Source organism: Perissodus microlepis, chromosome 2, assembly GCF_051167445.1.
Source record: "Perissodus microlepis isolate ML-2025 ecotype Zambia chromosome 2, ASM5116744v1, whole genome shotgun sequence".
Classification (NCBI taxonomy): domain Eukaryota; kingdom Metazoa; phylum Chordata; class Actinopteri; order Cichliformes; family Cichlidae; genus Perissodus; species Perissodus microlepis.
The window spans coordinates 15627413-15643332 of NC_140462.1; the positions used below are offsets into that span (position 1 = coordinate 15627413).

At 39.2% G+C, this 15920-nt stretch overlaps 2 protein-coding genes across 5 annotated transcripts in view; both read right to left on the reverse strand.

Moving 5' to 3' along the window:
• Positions 1 to 2139, reverse strand: part of dlg3 (discs, large homolog 3 (Drosophila)) — an 82093-nt gene extending 79954 nt beyond the window's left edge. The window contains exons 1-2 of one of the 2 annotated variants that reach the window (XM_084949729.1): positions 2013 to 2139; positions 1049 to 1180 (exon numbers count right to left, since the gene is read on the reverse strand). In XM_084949729.1, coding sequence (XP_084805855.1) covers positions 1049 to 1180; positions 2013 to 2031 — 151 coding nt within the window. In that variant the 5' untranslated portion in view covers positions 2032 to 2139. The remainder of the gene's footprint in view (positions 1 to 1048; positions 1181 to 2012) is intronic. The other variant, XM_084949805.1, reaches the window with a different exon arrangement.
• A 1732-nt stretch (positions 2140 to 3871) lies between these two features.
• On the reverse strand, positions 3872 to 14501 carry gdpd2 (glycerophosphodiester phosphodiesterase domain containing 2). Of its 3 annotated transcripts, none has more exons than XM_084949863.1 (16): positions 14341 to 14501; positions 10704 to 10923; positions 9888 to 9991; positions 9678 to 9771; positions 9498 to 9557; positions 9301 to 9399; positions 9107 to 9197; positions 8584 to 8729; positions 8054 to 8136; positions 7542 to 7698; positions 7225 to 7434; positions 6989 to 7137; positions 5324 to 5471; positions 5098 to 5174; positions 4981 to 5009; positions 3872 to 4368 (listed from the first exon to the last, which is right to left on the reverse strand). In XM_084949863.1, exons 2-16 carry the CDS (start codon positions 10791 to 10793, stop codon positions 4283 to 4285), a joined length of 1623 nt encoding a protein of 540 aa, XP_084805989.1. In that variant the 5' UTR covers positions 10794 to 10923; positions 14341 to 14501; the 3' UTR covers positions 3872 to 4282. The 3 variants fall into 3 exon arrangements, with proteins under 3 accessions (XP_084805989.1, XP_084805971.1, XP_084805978.1); XM_084949845.1 differs by having other exon boundaries at positions 7542 to 7701; positions 14341 to 14500; XM_084949852.1 differs by lacking the exon at positions 14341 to 14501 and having other exon boundaries at positions 7542 to 7701; positions 10704 to 10998.
• Positions 14502 to 15920: the final 1419 nt, after the last annotated feature.

Sequence of the window (15920 nt, forward strand, 5' to 3'; positions counted from 1 at the left end):
GACGCAAAAAGAGCAATACACTTTATCTTTATGTTTAAAGGGTTCATCAGTCAGCACAAGAAAGTATACCTTAAACTCCCTTCAGTATACATCATTAGCAAAACGAGCCACACCGTATCATTTTTAACTGCTGCCTGAGTCATAGCCGCCCTTCCCCCCTTAGATCCCCAGCAAAGAAGCAGCAGTGGGTCAGCAGAAGCAATAGCAGACCCAGGGGCAAGCATCATTATAACATGGCTGTGGTAATTAGAAGGACCACTCAACCATTTGCTAAACTGAAGTAATGTGCCTTATCTGCTCTAAAAGGAAGTGAGGATAAGGTTCACACAGGCTCATTTCCAAAAACACAAAACACACCACACTCAGCTTGTCATGGAGGTGTAGCTGGTTACAACTAACATTAACTCATGATTCACTATTAGCAAACACTTTATCCAGAAGCAGTTACATTTGCTTCTGGCTGAAGTGAATAAAGTTTTCTGACTTTATGATCTATACCCTGCTGATACAGTTTTATGAGACATAAATGTGCCTATTTTTGTAAAACTGAAAGGAGGAATTGTGTTTCAACAGTGTGACAGGTCAGAGTTTACAACAGCACAGTCTATAGATAGACTGAGTTGAGCGTGGCTTTAATGGGATTTTATTACAATCTGAGTATGCTACAGAGGTGGTTAAACAGCAAACCTTTGTGAGGCAGACTGAAAGGCCTCTTTCATAAGACTTAATTGGGAAACATTTAGACTCAGTTAACTTCCCATACAAATTAATACAACCTGACCCCGTCTCCATCCTGTGTCAGCCTTCAGCCAATCACACGGCCACGCAAATCAAACTATACGAGCTGCACTAAATCTAATACTGATAGTGTGTGGCAACAGTGCGCAGTAAATTAAAGGAGATCAAGAAAAAAAATACCTCCCATACTTAAGAAGATAGACACATGAAGAGGAAGCGTTGTTTGGAAAGGACATCCTGAGAAAGGTCTGATGCAACATAAGCTAGAGGGAAAAGTTTCGAAAGACTCTCTTCTTCAAAACAAGCTTACCGAGAAGGGCTTGAAACAGCTGGCTGCCCAAGATGGAAGACACTTTGCCCACGCTGGTCTTCAAGGCCTGTTCCTCTGGACTGGTCAGGTTGGACTGGTACTGCTTGAGCAGCCCCACCGCCCTAGCTGTGTCTGCCTCACAAAATAAATACATGTCTCAGAACAACAGCAGCAGCAAAGCTACACAGAGACAGGGGAAATGAAATAACAGTGTTATGAACCTGTATCCCATTTGAGAGGCTAGAAAAAGACATTCCTGGAGTTGCAATTTTCAAAAATGTCAGCAATTAATCAGTTCATACAAAAATTCCACACTACTCTAAACCTCTTTGTTTTAGCTCTAATTAAACTATTACTAAATGTAAATACATGTAGCCAGCAATACTGCTACTACTGCTTTTCTTTGCACAGAGACACACTGTTATAAGAATTTAAATAAATAATAAAATACGGAAGATTTCTCCTTTTTTTAACTAAACGCATCACTGCTGCTGCCTGTTATATTCTCCTGCAGAGCACTTTAAAGGCATTTCTCTCTTTCCCATCAGGACTGTGCAGCTGGTTGTTGAACCCGGTGGGTGGTGAGGAGCACAGAATGCAGAGTTGATGCACATCACCAAGGTAAATCTACTACTTCACAGTTTCCTACCTAATCCTGAACATTATGATCGAGTAGAAGAAAAACATCTCAGAAAACAACAACAACAACAATAATAATAACAGTACGGAAGCTGACAATTTCCACTTACTCTTAACTTTCTCATTCCCTGAGGGCAAAAACAACAGTCTGGTTTCTCGAGGGGATTACAGCTGAGGTTCGTGGGACGTTGAAAAGCCGCGCAATAACTTTGATGGCGTAATGAGCTGGCATTAACCTAAAAACTTTAACTTTACCCGAGTATATAAGAAAAAAATGTGACACGTGGGGGAAAAAAAGATATAACGTTACATGAACGGTACTCACCATATTTATGCACCATCATGTGGCCGACTTGAAAAGTCACATAAGTTATAATTTCGGGGTGTTTTGAGGGTTTAAGAAGCAAGAATAATAACTGCGATAGTCTCGGATAATTTTATAACCGGGACTGTCGCTCCTTCCTCACAACAGATTTTTTTTTTAAAATCCAGTCGCTGACACTCCCAGTCTGTCTGAAGTGTCGCTGCAGCGGTCCGCAGTGTGGTCCACACCCACTGACTGAGGTTAAGATGTGAAAAAGCAAAGACTGTTTACTTCATGTCAACTTTTCCAGAAGTTTTCTTTTTTGGGGGGGCAAAACGGCTCCAGAGCGTGACATGTTCACGTTCCTCCTCCCCTCTCTCACACACGCCTCGCCTCCGTGGAGAAGGCCCACCGGTCCGGCCATAGCGGGCCCATTTGCACTGTCAGTATTAACGCTTTAAACACTGACACCTGCAGATAGCTTCAGTACATGACATCACTAGTAATGATCAGCGTGTTACTTAAGCCGTTTTTGCCCCTCGTTGCATGTTTATCTGGTAAGTCGCCTGTTTCTCGATCTTTTTGTAGTTGGTGACATCTTGTGGTGCGATAAGGTGGTGCTGGGAGTCCGTCATTAAAGGAAAAGTACACTATGCAGACGTGTTTTGGACATGTGCAGAGAAGAGATATTCAGGGTGCGGAAAATAGAGCTACTGGGCAGGTGGAAAACAGGAAGACCTCAGAGAAACATTTCAACTGTACAAAATATAATCTATTGATCAGATTCAGTCACGTTAGAAAGAAAGTACACCAGCTGTCAGCTCTATGGTTTTACATGTCAGGACATAATAGAAATGATCCAATTTTTAAATTAGGTGGACAGACCCTAAGACATGCTACACTGTCATTATTTAATGAAAAAAAACCTGCTTGAGATAAAACACTGAAGCATTATATTTGACTTTATCAGTCTCTTGCAGCATGGTGGGAAACGTTAGAGATGGGTTCATTGAGGTTTGTGGGAAACGGTTTGTTTTTGGTTAATCGGCAGCTCTCTTAAGCTCCTGTCGCAGCATTTCAGTCAGGTTTAGGTTCGAACTTTAACTGGGCCTCTGAAACACTTTTGCTTTTCTTTTTCAGATATTCTGTTGTAGATTTGCTGCTATGCTTGTGATCATTACCCTGTTGCGTGACCCACTTTTGGCCAAGCTTTAGCTGTCAGACACATTGATGTATATAGGAATTTATGGTCCACTCAATGACTACAAGGAGCTCAGGTCTTGGGCTACAAAATAAACCCAAATTATCACCTCTCCACCACCGTGCTTGACAGTTGGTATGAGGTGTTTGTACGCTGGTTTTCATCAAACATGGACCTGTGTGCATTGTGGCCAATCATCTCCACTTTGGCCTGATCTGTCCAAAGGTGATTGTTTGCAGTCGCTTTTGTTTTTTTAGATGCAAATTTACAGATCTAAGCCCTGCTAACATGTTCTTTGTACATAAGCAAGTCTTTCCTGTGCCAGCCCTTGCAAACAAGCCATACTTGTTCATTACTTTCCAATTGGACTGTCACAAACTTTAACATTTAACATGCTAACTGAGGCCTGTAAAGTCTGAGATGGAGCTGGTATGAAGCACCTCCGTTATATAAACAGTTCATTCTTAATGAACTTTAGCACAAACATTCTTAATGAATGTTTGTGCTAATGCTCCAGCCACAACTATCTGTGTCCAACTTTAACAGCTTTTCTAATGTGCTGATTTTATTAAATATAAATCACAGTTGTTAAAACGATTTTTTCGATATGTCACCTGTTTATTCAAAATTAACATTTTTACCTTCGTGTTCAGTGGATGCTGAAATAAAGCGACACAAGTTACCATAAAAAATATAGTTTTATTAACGTTGGCTCAGATTACAAATGTTTATTTAATGCAGTAGTATTTTTTTTTTCTCAGTGGATACAAATCAATGTAATAAAATGCAAAAGGTAATTCAGATCTACACACCATGTCATATAGTTTCATCAAACTGTCAGTAGTAGCAAAAGAACAAACAAGTATTAAAAAAACAAACAAACAATGAAAGATAAACCTGTGTAACTAGCTTTCTCTCTCATTGTCAAACACACCCCCCCCCCATACACCAAAACTGTGTATACTGGCATCATACTGATATGTAAAAAAACAACAACAACATTATGGCCCGCATAATTTTATAAAACAGTGCATGTCAGTTCACATTAACTTGCTGTCCTCCCGATTTAGGTCCAAATCCCGGTGTTAGTTCAGAAAAGGCTGTGATTGTGAACTTCAAGACTGAAACATCTGGAAGACAGGAAGACTTCCTGCTCATTGTCATTGCTCGGTCCATCTGTCACAACAAACAAGGGATACATTATTATGTGATCTGTTAACTGTTATGAAATAGAACATTCAAGCTGTCAGGTTATGAAAATAACTTTTTTTTTTAGCTATCATGTGATATACTTTCTATTTGCTTTTGATGGTTTTATAATGGTGCTTTCCTTTGTGTTTCACGTTCAGCAAAGCCATGCCAGGGATTTTTTTTTTTTTTTTTTTTTTTTACACAATTTTTTTTACATTCCTATCTGCTGTTGCAAATGTTAGATATTTAAATTTACCACATAGTAAAGAGAGAACGGTCCAATGGTTGAGATAAGATCATTTTGCTACCTGGCAATCTAAAACGTGTCTTACTAATCAATAAAAGCATTATTAGTGTTAAATTTGTCTTGGTAACACCTTGGAAAGATTTCTATTATTTACACCCAGGCAGTAATCATATATAGCTTGACAACTAGAGTTTTTCTATTGTTGCCTGTGAGTTATTGATGAAATCATTGTTTGTTTTATAGGTTTGCCAATAAAGGGGAAGATAACCAGTGATCATCATTTTATTTTTTAAACTTAAATGTCAAATATTCAATGGCAAAAAAACCCAAACATGATATTGATACAGTACCTGCATTATGGCAAAGACTGTGTTTTGTCCTATGTGGAAGAGAGACATTGGTTAGTCAGCTTGTTAACTTTCCTCCTCATTTTTATACAAATTTGTAGACTAAACCTCTGTTCTTACCAGTGAAAGAGTGCCATCATCACAAGAGCAGATGATATATCCACTAAAATCCATGTTATCAGGTATGTAGAGCGTGACTGAAACACAAACATGTTCAAAGTGTGTCACAAATCCTGGGAAACACTGCGACGAAGATGTGAGCGCCACATCCAAAATCTTGAAATGATAATATTTCTTGCATCATAATGAAATAAACAGTAAAACGCCCAGCTAATGCATTGCTCACCATGACCCAGTCAGGGTGCTCCATTTCTTTTAGGAGGTGGCAGGCGTTGGTAGTGACAGAGCTGGCTCCTGCACACCACAGCATAGAGAACAGCCAGCGCTCATTAACCACGTACAGGTTCACTGTAATGTTTCGTTTGCGAAGGTCGCTGTCAAATACAAAGACAAGCACATCGTTTAAAATGAACAAGAAGATTTTTGAGAGATTACAGAGTACTTAAAAGAAGCACGGAGAAATATGTGAAACCGTAAGACAGGTATCGATTGCTATGCATGTGCATATTGGTAAATGCATGGATGAGGTAGGAAAGTTAACTCTTAAAGTCTCTGGAGATGACTGGAGAACTGCATGAAAAACATCCAACATCTCTCATAGATCATAAATAAGATCTGGTGGCTATATCCTAGGATTCCCATTTGATACTTGAGCTACTTAGTGATAGCTTAAGCTTTAATCTTTGGAGCAGTGCCATCCTGGAAAAGTCCACTTCTACCTGGAATGCTTCAGCAGAGGATAAAAGCGATTACTCATTGACCCTTCCTTGTAAAAGTCTTTTGATGTATGACAAATGTGCACTTCTCAATATGGCGAAGCATAATTCATTTAACTGTATCGCTAATACCTGTCAACCAAAGCCAATTAAATGCTTCGTTGACCATTTATCTTTGCGATTAGAGGTTTAAGCTCTGCAAACCTGCTGTAATATTACTCCCTTTGTAATTACAAACAGGCTGTTTTTGCAGAAACAGTCTGAGCACATCCTGCACAGGCGTTCTCAGTCACCTCTGACTCCTTGTATGTCAAACTAATGCCCAATCATTATATGCCATTCTCTTGCTTTCTTGTTACATAATCATATTTAAATGGGACTGCTCAGCATCTTTAGACATGATTGAATGTTAACTGTTACAATGCAGTGCACCCATGTGGAGGCACCCCCATTCACCGTGCTTCTCTACTTATTTATTCAGCTTTCTCAAAACTCTTTAGATGAGTGTATACATGAGCGTAGACTGTGCATCAAAAATGCAGAAAACTTTCCTGTGTTTTTTTTTATTTATATATATATATATATATATATATATATATATATATATATATATATATATATATATATATATATATATATATATATATATATATATATATTTATTTATTTATTTATTTACACATGAAATGACAAAATGTGGTTGAGTGCAAGGATAATGAGTTATGTACGCCCAGTCTGCACATTACAAATCCCTGATGACCCCTAATAAGTCACACATATTTGAGTAGTACTTATGCATTAATTGCGCCACCCAGGAATAGTTTTATTTTGCGAGACATGTAGCATGGCCACGCCATGGTGAGTTTGTTTTGCACTCAGTGAAGCGCTTCAGCGACTTCTTAAAACATGTTGCTACACTGCATTTCATTTTTTAGGCCCCCTCCCTTTGATTTTCTATGGTTATTTTGCTAAGCCATTGAACAGAACACCTGGGTTGGGACATTATTTGAATCTTGTATCCTGGAGGCCAATCCTACGCCCCTATATTAAGTGTCAGAGCTGTGTCTCAGCATGCTACACGCAGCTTTAATTAACACACTGCTGTGCATGGCCCCTGGCACCAACATGTACTGTAGATAATATTGAGATTTCTTAACCACCTATTTATTTCTTACCTGATGTTTTTCATTTTTATTTCGCTGTATTTCACATTTAGGTGGCTCCCGTTATTTTTTTCCAAATCCGTTTCATTTTCATAAACCTGGATAAAGTCTGGAGCCTGCTTCTTTACAACTTCTCGTTCTTTAGAAGGAAGCCAAAGAATCTATGAAAAGGAGAAAGAAAACTCTTAAAAATATGCTTGATTGTGAAATGCTTGAATCCCACAATTGATACAAGTGAGTAGACTTACCAGACTTTGAGGAATGCCAGACTCTAAGATGGTCTTTACTGTGTCATTTGTGTCAATTTCTTCTGTTTCTTTATTTTTCAAGTCAAATATCACTGAGGTATTGTGCTGTTTCGCAAATTCAAGAAGCTTTAGCAAGGAGGGTATGGTCTGTTTCCTGGCTGTTTCTTTCTCCTCTTCTGAGAGCAGGGACACTGTGCTGTAAGGATCATTCTGCAAAGCCAGATAATTCCACATGTTTCTTTAGTCTGACACATGATAATACATAAACCTCTGCGGGCAAATGTGCGCTCACGCATAAATCAAAGCACAATTACTACCTTGAGGAACTGTTCTCCTGCGTTTAGAGTCTCTAATTGTTTGAAGGTCAGGTCAGTGCTCTTATTGACAGAGGAGCCGTTAAACTTGTCTTTAACATTTGTCGTTCTCAGCAAGAAGTCAGGTCCATGGTCATGCATCAAGAAAGGTGTTCTATCTCTACTAAATTTAAGCAAGAGTTAAACAAATTTTAGTATCTGTGAAGTCAAAATAATCAGTTTTTCATATTTATCAATGAAGACAACAATAATAATGATGAAAATAATGTTCTAAAAATGTAATAATTAGTTAGGTTATAATGTTTCCCAAGAACCAAACAGCATGCTTATAAAGATCACTGCTACATTTGAGGTGATTAGTAGAATGACATGCCCCTACTTGCAGGACTGTAATCCACGGTGATACATTTCTGTCATATTTGTGCGCATGAAAAACCGAACTAAAAGCAAGAAGACATTCCTCTTTCAAGAAAGAAACTGTGAGTCCTCCTAAGCGTAAATCATTTTCATTGTACCTGAGCTGCACGTCCGTTTCAAAGGCTATCACGCCGCATTCGAGGCTTCTGTTGAACGACATCACGGTGTTCTCTGGGGCCAGCTGAACAGAGGGAGGACAGATGGGTGAGACACACTGATGTGCTTAAGTGCCCTTCCTACCCCACAGCGGTGTGAGCACAGACAACCCCCGTATGCAGTGTTAAATGGAGCTTATTATTGACCCAGCACCAAAGCAAACTAACAAGGGCACAGTAGCGTGGCATATGAGGACGTCACATGACTGGACCTTTGCTCACACCTGAGCCAGGGACAGTCTACTTTTTTATATTTGACAATATATGAAAATGGATTGTACTTATAATATTAGCATGAAATATTTCTCAAAGAACTGAACTGCGTTTTTAAAAGTTCTTTAAACTGTGCTCCTTTGTTAAAATCAACTGAAAAACTTGAACATGACTGCAATCTGTCAACAATAGCAGCTCTATCCAAAGGTGTAATGTCACCACTGTTTGCAGGGTGGTGCCAAGTAAAACAAGACGCTCACCATCGGCGCGCCTCTGTGGCCGATAAGTTTTGGTTTTTCAGGTAGTTCCTGCACTTCTATTAGACAAGGAGAGTGGATGAGCAGGGGACACAGGAAGATGGCTGCTGAGACCACTAGAAACATCCCTGCAATGACCATCTTAGATCCTGGAATAAACACAAGTCAGACAATAATCTTTAAATATTTAAAATGCTCCAAGCGTGAATGTAAACCTTTGTAAAGAAGCCCTTTTTAGTTATTTTTCCCCTGCAGGAATTGACTTTTATTATATTTAAATATATAGATTTATAAATGGATATTAATACATTTGTATATCTTTCTTGTGTATTGAACTAATGCTCATCATGCAGAATCAGTTTCCCAGTGACTGTCAGATGAACCTCAGCTTCAAAGTTCACCAGTACATTTGTTTCCAGTGTTAGCCCTGTAATTAGGTTTGATACAATAGTATGTATATAAAAGGATTATGTAATTGCCTTTGAATTGTGTCTGTGTGTATGCCGAAACTAGGTCTGACACATACGTGTTTTGGCCAAGTGGAAGCGATGAAAGACAAACGGGCTTAGCAGAGTCAACGCTCCAACAGCACCAAACTGCAGGAAGGGAGCCGTGGCCTGCCAAGAGGTTGACACAGACATCAAACACATGTGATATTCTCACACCACTTAGAGCCATTTAAAAAAAACTAACTAAAAAGTTTCTGTACTCTAACTCTACCTGGAGTAGAGTAAGAACTGTTGGCCATTCTTCCCTCCCCTTTATGCTTACTCCTGAAGCCAAAGCTGTGATGAATATTACACAAAAACAGAAAATGATCTGTGCAGGAAAAAGGGGGAAAAAAGCAGAAAGCAAATATAAAATTAGACGATTTTAATAAAACTAAAGACTGGACAGATAAATGTTTGCATGCTTACCTTATGGAGCCAGTGTAAGTGGAGTTGCTCCTCTAAGGCAACTTGGATCAGGGCAAAGAGCTGTAATCATCGGAGAACATTTTAAAAATGGCAGCTTCTCATTCTTAGGTTTAATGATCTTTGAATGTGGAGCAAGATTTGGTTCCCCTCTGTGGTAAACTGACAAAACTGTATTCTTACCAGCAGCAGGATACAGTAGCTGGCCAGCACTGCAGAAATGATCACCACTACCAGGAAGTAGTTTACCCACGTCTTCAGTGTCCTGAATATTACCCTGATAAGGGTGAAGCACATAGTTAAAAGAATGAAGGACATCAACAAAGACAAATAAATATTCAGTGTGTGTGTGTGTGTGTGTGTGTGTGTGTGTGTGTGTGTGAGATCACTCACTCGTTAACATTCTGTTGGTCATTAGAGATGGCAAAACAAATATACAACCAGCACAGGGAAAGCAGAGACATCAAAGTGACAACTAAGAGTGACAACCATCTGCACTGAAATGAAAAGAAAAGGAGGAAAATTGATTACTGGTTTTCATTTTTGAAGCCTTAAAAAAATTGTGTAGTTGTCCAGAGAGCTATCCCCGTGCGTGTCGATGTGTGCACAAATTCCAATGGAAGCTCAAAGTGAGACAATGGAACAAATCCAACATTTTTTCATAATTGGTTGAGTGCTTTGCCCGCACTGTGTCGTGAGAACTCGGCACAAACAACCCCAGCGCCCCCACCACCGCCTCCCAACCACCACCATCACCACCAACAGCACACCTCAAGTGTCATTTCCCTCACAGATTTACAGAGCTCCTGCATCCTCCTATTCCCTTTCATATAAGTACATAGCTTGTTAGGACCTGTGAGTTTATTTGTTTCTCTTGGCACATAAATGAATTTTTTTTTAATGCAATCACCACGTCGGTTATTGTGTTTATATTTCCTAACAATTTGTCAATGACTGTTTTGCAATAAAAGTATCAGGTTCACAATGCAACAGTTCATAAAGCAGCATTTTATATTTCGGATTTCAGTCAGGCAAAATTTTAATCCCGGATTACTGGGATTTATAAAGGTTATGCTGAATGGAAATAAACCAAACAAAAAACCCTAAAAAATTCAAATAAAACATGGTTATTTAAACATTACACACTCCTGTAGAGAGATAAAGGAAAACTGTGACTTATCATAAGAAGAAAACAGATATTAAAACTACCTTTCTCCTTTGACTACTTGACTCCGTCCAGCGGCAGCTATAAAAGCCCCTGCTGAAGAACAGGCAGCACAAACAGACTTGAGACAACATTTCTCCTCCTCATCCACAAGCGTAGGAAATGCAGATCTGGTTTTGTGATGTGCGGACACTGAAGAAGCGAATGCTTTTCTCTGGATGCAGTGACGAAGTTTGGGCTGATTGATCTCACCAATCCTGTGTGCTGGAGGGGAAAGAAAAAGACGACTGTGACAGAAAGCAAATGAGGGGGTGATGGGCAAACTTTCTTTGGGGTATTAAGGCAATCCCTGCTCAATAACCCCCCCCCCCCAACCCTCCACCACCCCCAACTCCCACCCCTCAATAGAGCCTGTGTCTAAAATGGCAACTGGCTGCATTTACAATGGCCAACACCACGGGGTATTGAAAGTGGTGCACAGACCAGCCTGAGAGTGAAGTCAGACTATTGGACACAGTGACAGGCACAGCCATGCGCAGAGAGCGGGTGGAGGAAATAAAGTGAAGACGACAAATAGTTTACAAATGGAAAGAATGAAAAAGAAAATGACATAAACTATGACGGAAATGAAAATGGTTTTGATTGCCAGACACTTTTCCATTGAAGTGAAGTAAACTGTGAACGGGTCACAGCAAGATTTTTGTCAACGTGTTGGGGCTTATCATTCTACAGTTGTGTCAGGCTTTGGTCCCCTTCCTTGAAAGACATGGGAATTTACACACAATGTCACCCACTGAAATGCTGAACAATAAAGGTTTCTATTGTGCACAGCCAACTTTTCCTTGTTGAACTAGATCCCTGGAGTTTTGCCAAATATCTCTTCACCTGAATTGTTCATCTTGTTTTTACAAACAGGTACCAGATGACAAACACGTTCAGGGTGAGGGCACAATAAACTTTGAGTAGTAAAAATGAAACCTAAAAATTACTTATCACTCTTAATTATTCTGTAAAAGAAAATAGCACAGTGCAATCAGCATTAGGACGCAGTAGCCAACAAGAGCCTGTTTGGACAGGTCCACAGGTCTAATTGTGACATGGAAATGTAAGAAGGCTTGTTTCACTCCACAGACGCTTGCTTTACCAGGAAGTTATGAGCTAAATATTGAGCAATAACCGTAATATGTGACCAACCACGCCATCAGATTGTGACAAGGTAACTAAAGAAACATAAAGGTCACTGTTAAATTCAAAGGATAACTGAAAGTCACGGCTAAGTTAAAACACTGTCCTTTTCAAGTCCCTGCCTAATATAGTAACTGGAAGCTATCGCTGTTTATCTTATGGTATTTTAATTGCTGCTCTAAACCTTATACTAAGCTCCACTTCAGAGTACAAGGAAATCCTCTCATAGTGGATAAACCCCAAGAAATCCACAGCACACACTGCCACCTGTATTGTTTGGAAGATTTAATGATATCAGTCAGACACACCTTTCCAATTTGTTTAACCAACGTTTACACTGTTATAATGTAAACTGTAATTAGGCACACGAATGACGTGAGTATGCTCCATTAATAAAAAACTGACGAGGAGTGAAATTTTCAGGTAATTGTTTATAAAGATGTTTTTTTTTTACCCCACTATATAAAGATTAAGAAGAATATTAAAAAGAAACAAAGACTATCACTTATTGCTTTTACACTCTCACTGTCTATGAGCTGGCTCATCTTTCACGTAGGTTTTATTTCCTTTTTGGACAAAGATTTGTGCACTTCTGTACTGGGTTTCCTTTATTAGTTATGCCATCAAGCTTGTCCTGCGCCCTTCATCATTTCTATTTCGATTTATATCCAGGAAAAAAGGCTAATAATGCAAATTTTATTAAGTCTGATTTATAAGCTCTCAGCAACCCAGTTCAACAGTAACGCAAACCAGGAACCAAAAGTTGGCAGAAGTTATGAATAAGACGCATATAGTTCTAAACATAGGTCAGCCAGTTGTGCAATCTTGCACTGCTCAAAAACAAGAACACTTGAAAAATGTTAAAACTGATTTTGATTTGGTTTCCACTGACATCATTTTGTTTTCAGCTTGAATATTTCATTCATCAGATTTGACGTGTGATTTTATTGCCCCCTTAATTATATATTTTTTTCTATCTCCTTTTAGTCTTGCGTTTTCATTTTATTACTCACATCTTGGAAAAAGTGCTGTTTAAAATGCTTTGATATTATTTGATATTTCCCATGTCTCTCACACAGTATGGGAATAATATTGGATGGTCCTAACTGTTCCGTTCATCTTGCTGGTTTTCAATGTTCTTCACTGTGAAGTGTCACAATCATAGACTGTGTATTATTACTTTTGGCTGACGTTAAGTCTGATAGAAAAGCAAATAACAAACCCGACAATTGCCAAAGAGGGAATCAAATAAATACTAGAAATATAATCAGAAATCACAGGGGAATACACAGATGGCATGATGAGAAAAGAAGGCTGATGCGGGAGAGACAGGTGACGGCAATCAGACAATCAGGACGGGGAAGTGAAACTCAAAAATTAGAGATACTGGCAAAGGAACGCAGAAACAGATAACCGAGGAAACAGCACAAAATAGTAAACTCCACAAATACTAATCTAGGATTAGAGTACGCACACACAAACTAAAGCATGACTCACAATGGTACGGGGAGAAAACAGACAACCAAAGCTCCTCAGAAGAACAACAGGGGAAACCGAGGATAAAGGGATAGGGGAATATGCTGACAAAAAGACTGAACAATAAACCCCGGAAAGACAAACTCAGACTTCATTATATTAGCTGAGTGCTCACAAACTAAAACAAGACAAAAGAGTCAGGTGCATGCCACTACACAAGGAGAAATCTATGTTTGTGGTGGCTTGATGAAACTATAGAACTGATGCTTTCAATGATTTCAAGATGACTCAACAGGGAAAATGTGTCATCCTTTGAATCCGGAGGGGAAAACAATTATATATTCAATCACTTTCCTGCGCACTGATTTACACGAATAAGGTGCTTGTCGTTTTTAAAACATCTATCTATCAGGACGCTAATTTAAAATGATGCACAATTAGATCTGATCCTATTACCCTGCTGTTGTCTCCATGTAAATATTCTTCCAAATGCCTTTTTTTTAACCTAGATATCAACATGTTATACACCTGTCCATGAAGGTCACTGTTTGGGTGGATGCTGACGGAAGTGCTTGACCATGCGTCCTATTGAACACATGCCTATTTCTTATTCAACATCTTCTGAATTGATCGAATAAACAGTTTGTATAAATCCAAGTTCACACATCTGTAGTGATAGTATGTAGTCAGAAGTTGTGTGAACCACTGTAGTTACATTTGTACATTAGCTTGTGAGTTCGTTCTTGTGCTCGCTTGGATCTGTAGCGCTTGCTCACATTTGCCAGCGCTTTACTCCAGCAGCTTATTGCATTCTGTACACAACACTTCTGAACACTAGAAAGTTTGCATAATACATACTATGTACCTGTGCAGGTAATGTCTTATATATTTCTAAGATCGGAGAAGTGTGTGCGCAAATTTAATTTTAAAACGTTGTTCGGAATAAAGACCAGTCTCTCCGTCTGTCTGCCGCAATGAAACCCATGCGGTAAGCTTCCCGACAAATTAAAAACGACTCACCAGTCAATCTAGGTCATGGAGATCTTCGCACGCCGCGAACTGGCAAAGACTCACCGGTCTTGGAAAAGCCCCTCTGTCGCCACTCTCTCTTTCCACCATCCCTTTTACTTGCCGTGAGTCTGTGGGCTGAATGTAAATGGGGTGCATGAATAGGGACGGGCTAGGGGTGTACCGTCAAAGTGAGGAAAGATAGTGTGAGAGAATACCTGCACAGCGTTTTGGCGTCCGTGCCGCGTGTGGCCACGCCTCATCCAGTTTCTGATTATGATTTTTCTAGGTACCCAGAAAAAAAAAGAAAAGAAAAAAAAAAGATAATACTAACCGACATAATATATTTAAATAGTCCTCAGATAATTTATATATGAATATATGTGAATTACCTTTTGTGTTTCATCATCTGCTCCTATTGTAAACGAGGCTATTTCCAGTAAACTCTCACTGCGCTGTACCTGAAACAGCCCGGAGCTTCCTCATACAGGTGACAAGTGACTTTAGATTGTTTTTTATGATAATGTCGTTACTTTTATATGGGCCTAATCGACAAATCTTATAAAGGGGTAAAATAAGTATCTAGTTGGTCAGCTGCAACATCAGCTTTATTTATGTATGGATGCATCAGCAGTTTCTGTATAATGCGCAGATATACAAGATCCATGCATGATTCTGAAAGAGGCTATCTGATGCCAGATTATTTTCGATACTTCTTATCTATTCATCAACACGCTCTAGTTTCTGAGTCAATGAGTGAGTTATTGTCATTTGTCAGAATCAGTGGACTGTACTTAAAATGGCATGTGTGACATTTTGAATGCCTGCTGTACCAGACTCTCTTTTTTCTAAGGATTCCCTGCTATGTCCAGCTGAATAGTGTTCAAATGCTGATTTCACGAACACATGCCCCCCCCCCCTTTTTTTTAAAGAAAAAAATTGTTTGCATGTAATAAAAAGAAGAACATTTGCATTTTTACTGCATAAACTCACACAGAACAGAAAGATATGCGAGTTCATAACTGTCAGTAAAAAAAGGGGAGAGGTGAAACGACATATAACTGTGTTCAGTATGTAGTAAGGGCATCATGCTGTGCAAGTTTGCCCATAGATGCTCACCACCTCATACATAATGCTCTCACTTACGTTCTAACAGAAGAAGAACCATCCTCTTCATTCATGTGCATCTTTCTATATATCTTTCTTTCATCAACCACACTCCTACATGTGTTAATCCTTCCTCCTCCTTATTGCCCCTGTAAAATATTTAACTGAGTGAGCGCGTACGTGTCAAGCTCAATAAATATGTTTTACCTGATGTTTGTACCTGCAAAATAACTGGACGGCATGTGGGTGATGTGGGAAATTCCACCCCTCCTCATGGTAGTTTTACCTGGAACACAAGCATATGAGTTTAGCAGACTTTACTCCTGTTGTGGAAAAATAAAGTCACCGTTGAAAGCAAAGCCTGTAGAAAAGGAGCAACACAGCATGAACAGTATACATTCCAGCTCTGATACAAAATATGTGCACCTTGTACTTTGGTGTAGATACAGTGTTTCTGTGAGGCCGTATGCTGTCATGACCTCTTG